Here is a 3987-nt window from a genome sequence, read left to right on the forward strand (position 1 = left end):
CATGGCGTCATGACTTCATTTGTATTCAGCCCTCCTCATTCCAGCTGCCAGAAAAAGTGCAGCCAACGAATAGTCAATATATGTTATCAGGGAAGAGATGCACTATTCCAGACTAGCTAATTAAATTTAAAAGCATGGGAAAAAAAATACGTTTAAAGGTATTGGCAGTCAGCTGCATGGGTCTGCAACACAGCCCTGTGAGACAGGTTGGTGATGGCACCCAGAATGGCAAGTTAGGGTCACCCTGTTTCTATTCTGCTTTTAGACCATCACTGGCCTTGCCCTGAACACAGCATTTCCTACAGTGTAGCCACCCCAAGACCTATAACAACGCATATGGTATGAATAAATATATCACAGTGAAACAGGTAGAAAGTATGGTTTGCTACACTCGATCCTAGTGTTGTACTGAAGATTACCTTAAGTAACTGGAATGTACCATTGCTCACAGCCATGCTCTGACATTTTCAGCTTGCCCAGAGTCTTCCATCATAGTAGTGCTCACCCCGATGCTAACCTTGAATGTTATCCCAGGCTTCCCTTGGTAGAGACAGGCATTTAACTGACATTTGCTTTTTACCATACCTCAAAAAACTCAGTCACTGAAAGGGAGAAGAGCGTGGTGAAAACTAATGCCCGGAAAGGAATATTTTACCTTGAGATACATAAGAGGGACAATCAGTTTTTCTAAAGCATGTTTTTAAATCCCACCATTCCTCCTATACAAAGAAGCCCAGTACTATAAGACAGCAAAGGTACCACATAGCTAGTCTGAGACATCTTCAAAACAGACATACCCTGACAGTGACTTATTAACTTCTCATGGGCCTACTGCTAACAGATTTATTACACTGCCTTATTGGTCCTCTTCACACATGCCTGCAATCTAAAAAAAATACTACTCGGCTCAGACCTGCTGCCACTTTTTTTTTGTATGTTACAGTCTCACAGTTGTTAACTGCACAGAAGCAGACAGAGGTAAAAGAAAGCTTTTATTTCAGTGCATCTCCTCGCTGAGGCTCATCACACACAAAACAAGTTCAAAGAGATGGTCCCAGGGCTCTTAACAAATCCATCTCAAAACTTATGCCTAGAGCAGAAGAACCACTCCTGCAGGCCAGAGCAGCAAGCCCGAAACAGCAGCACAGGGTTCTGCTTCTTGGCTAGAGCCTGCTCACTCCATTGGCACCGTGTCCAGTTCATTCAGGAAACGCTGACACTTTCCCATCAGTATCTTGATGGCTTCAGTCACCAGCACATCTGGAGGCAAGATACCTGTCGACTCCACTGAAACTGCACAGAGATACAAGTCAGCACGGCCACTGCGCAGCTTCAGCCTGCAGCTGACTCCAGCCTGCAGCTTGCTCCAGCATTTGCCCCTCATCTTCCCTCATGCTGTACTTCTGGCAAGCCAGACCTTTGCAGCTGGAAAAAATAAGCCATCAAGAAGCACAAACACATCCTACCCCAAAGCTGTGCCAAACCACAATCTCAGTAGCTCCCCACAGGAATACAAACATAGGAAGATCAACAATGCCAGGGAAAAGTGATGCCAGGGAAAAGTGGGAGACTGATACCAAAGTACACATACTGGCCAGCCCCTGCTTGTTTGCACAAAGCAGAATAGGGCTCTCTGCTCTACAGAAAATGGGCTACTTACAGATGTAATGATTTCGCACTCTTGCTAGGCGCACAAGGTTTTTCAGACCCTCGTGTCGAAAGACTTCCCTGCTGAATGTGTCCAACCGTGCATTGGCTACTCTTGCCACTTTTTTTCCTAAAAGGAGAAAACAAAACAAGGTGGGCAGAGGCAGTAGATGGGTACCTCAGGGTCATAAAAGCCTCAAGCAGGAGAGGCATCAAAGCCTCATACAGAAGAATTACCACATCCCTAACACAGAACTCCAGCCTGGCAGAATTCATTTTCTTGAACAGTTCCAAGCCAAACACAAAGCCTGTATGTACTCCTGGGCAGGACACAAGTTGTCTCCATGCTTAGCTGCTACAAAAAGCAAGCTTGCTACCCAGACAGTTAAACAGTACCAAGGGGCTCTACAGATAGGCATGACACACCTAAGCATTTCGGAGAGATCTCAGTTCATCACTAAAAACATTTGTGTGTGACAGTTGCTCAGCCAATACAACCAGGCTCAAAATAGCACGAACTGTTGTTAATCAGCAAAGACAACGTCACAGTGTGGGTTTTTTTTTCTCTAGAAGGTTTGGCTACCTTCTAGTCTCTATTGTCTCTACTCAGTCTCTGCTAACACTTGTTAGGAACAAAGCACTTTACAGATGGGAAGAAAGTACCCTTGATGTTCTGGATCTCAATGACTCCAGGGGAAAAGCACTTCTGTAACGTCTCAGCTGCCTCATCCTCAATAGGCTGCAGGAGAGTAATGTCAGGAAGCAGTCGATAACTAGCTGTGGCCACAGGAGAAAACTTGGCATGATCTTTACCTGCACAAAGTGTTAAGAATTAAGGGTGAGGGCAGGCCTCAGGGTCAACCCCATTCTCCACTGTTTCCCATCACAAAGCTGTGCTCAGGTGCAAGCACCAGCACAGCTGCTCCCAAGCTCAGACCCAGCACTCACCTATGCCTTTGACACAATGCATAAGCACATCTATTTCCTGCCCAGGTCGCAGCAGTGCTATAAGGATGTCATCATGGACAGGTCGGAAGTCAGCATCTGGAAAGAGGTCTGTCTGATTCCCCAAGGGCACCCATGTCATGTGCTTACTGTACACTGCCAAGAGAAGCCACAAACATCAGCCAGCTGCTGCCTCAGAAAACAGATTGCTGACCTATATAGGACTGGAAATGGCAAAAGTAAGCTGTGTATACTGTGAGGGAATTGGCTGTCTCTGCTCACAAGGCTAAATCCCAAGAGAGAGAAAGAAAAAAGTGAACAAGAGAAAAAACAAAAATCTGCATCTCTTTTAGGACAGGCAGAAAAAGTTCTCACCTTTGTGATTGAAATACAGTTCATTTGGGTCAGATGATTCCTTGGCTGCCTGAGGATTCCGGCTGCATTTTATTTTCAGCTGGAACTGCAGAGTATCAATTTCCGTCCCCTCTTCATCTCCTGGAAAGGGCAAAACAGTATCTTTACGGAATTGCACTTCTGCTCTGTTGGAGCGTATCCAGAGGTGGGCACAAAAATGATCCAAGGGATGGAACATCTTTCCTACGAGGCTGGGCTGAAAGAGCTGGGGCTGTTCAGCCTGGAAAAGAGAAAGCTGCAGTGAGACCTGAAAGTGGCCTTTCAATACCTAAAGAAGGCAAGCAAGAAAGGGACAGGCTTTACAGCAGGGTCTGCTGTGATAGGACAAGGGGAAACGGGTTGAACCTTATAGAGGGTATATCTGCGTTAGATATAAAGTGAGAGCAGTGAAAGCGAGGGTGGTGAGGCATTCAAACAGGTTGCCCAGAGATGCAGTGGATGCCCTGTCTTTGGAGACTTTCAAAGCGAGGCTGGACAGCACTCTGAGCACCTGATCTAGCTGTAGGTGTCCCTGTTCACTGCAGGAGACTTGGACCAGATGGTCTTCAGGGGTCCCTTCATGATCCTATGGCATGACCCCGGCTCCTCGTTATGGGCTCCACCCTTACCCCGCTGCTTGACCCGAGACCCTCACCTTGGTTCCTGTACTCAAAGAGTCGAGGGTCGGCCCGGATGGGGATAAGGCCCAGGCGGTGCGCCAGGATCTCATCCTGCACGATGGATGTGTTGTTGTACACGAACACTTTCTCTACAGCCATCGTTGGCACCTCAGGAAGACAACAGACCAAGGCGGTAAGATGCCAACCACAGTACCCACACACGGACTATCCACCCGCACCGGCCCCGTGGTACCTCGGCGAGCAGGATGCGGCGGAAGGCGTTGGCGATGGCCGCGTCGATTCCCACCATGTCGAACTCCAGCACGCCGTCCTCCTCTCGCACCACGTCCACGCGGAACGCCTGCACGGGCCCCGCGCCGCG

The 3987-nt window shown here is 48.0% G+C and overlaps 1 protein-coding gene across 1 annotated transcript; it reads right to left on the reverse strand.

The window, feature by feature from the left end:
• Positions 1 to 975: 975 nt before the first annotated feature.
• On the reverse strand, positions 976 to 3981 carry POLR1C (RNA polymerase I and III subunit C). The gene is made up of 7 exons (XM_010706892.2): positions 3859 to 3981; positions 3641 to 3773; positions 2968 to 3087; positions 2596 to 2748; positions 2311 to 2460; positions 1661 to 1777; positions 976 to 1293 (listed from the first exon to the last, which is right to left on the reverse strand). The coding sequence occupies exons 1-7, from the start codon at positions 3913 to 3915 to the stop codon at positions 1175 to 1177; spliced, it is 849 nt and encodes a 282-aa protein (XP_010705194.1). The 5' UTR covers positions 3916 to 3981; the 3' UTR covers positions 976 to 1174.
• Between the last annotated feature and the right edge of the window lie 6 nt (positions 3982 to 3987).

This window comes from Meleagris gallopavo, chromosome 2, assembly GCF_000146605.3.
Source record: "Meleagris gallopavo isolate NT-WF06-2002-E0010 breed Aviagen turkey brand Nicholas breeding stock chromosome 2, Turkey_5.1, whole genome shotgun sequence".
Taxonomy (NCBI): Eukaryota; Metazoa; Chordata; class Aves; order Galliformes; family Phasianidae; genus Meleagris; species Meleagris gallopavo.

Coding starts and splice junctions, on each gene's coding strand:
- POLR1C (XM_010706892.2), bottom strand. CDS start 3,915: ATGGTGGGAATCGACGCGGCCATCGCCAACGCCTTCCGCCGCATCCTG. Junction 3,088..3,640: donor CTTTGAGTACAGGAACCAAG/GTGAGGGTCTCG, acceptor TGCCCTTTCCAG/GAGATGAAGAGGGGACGGAA. Junction 1,294..1,660: donor AGTGCGAAATCATTACATCT/GTAAGTAGCCCA, acceptor ATCTCTGTGCAG/TTTCAGTGGAGTCGACAGGT.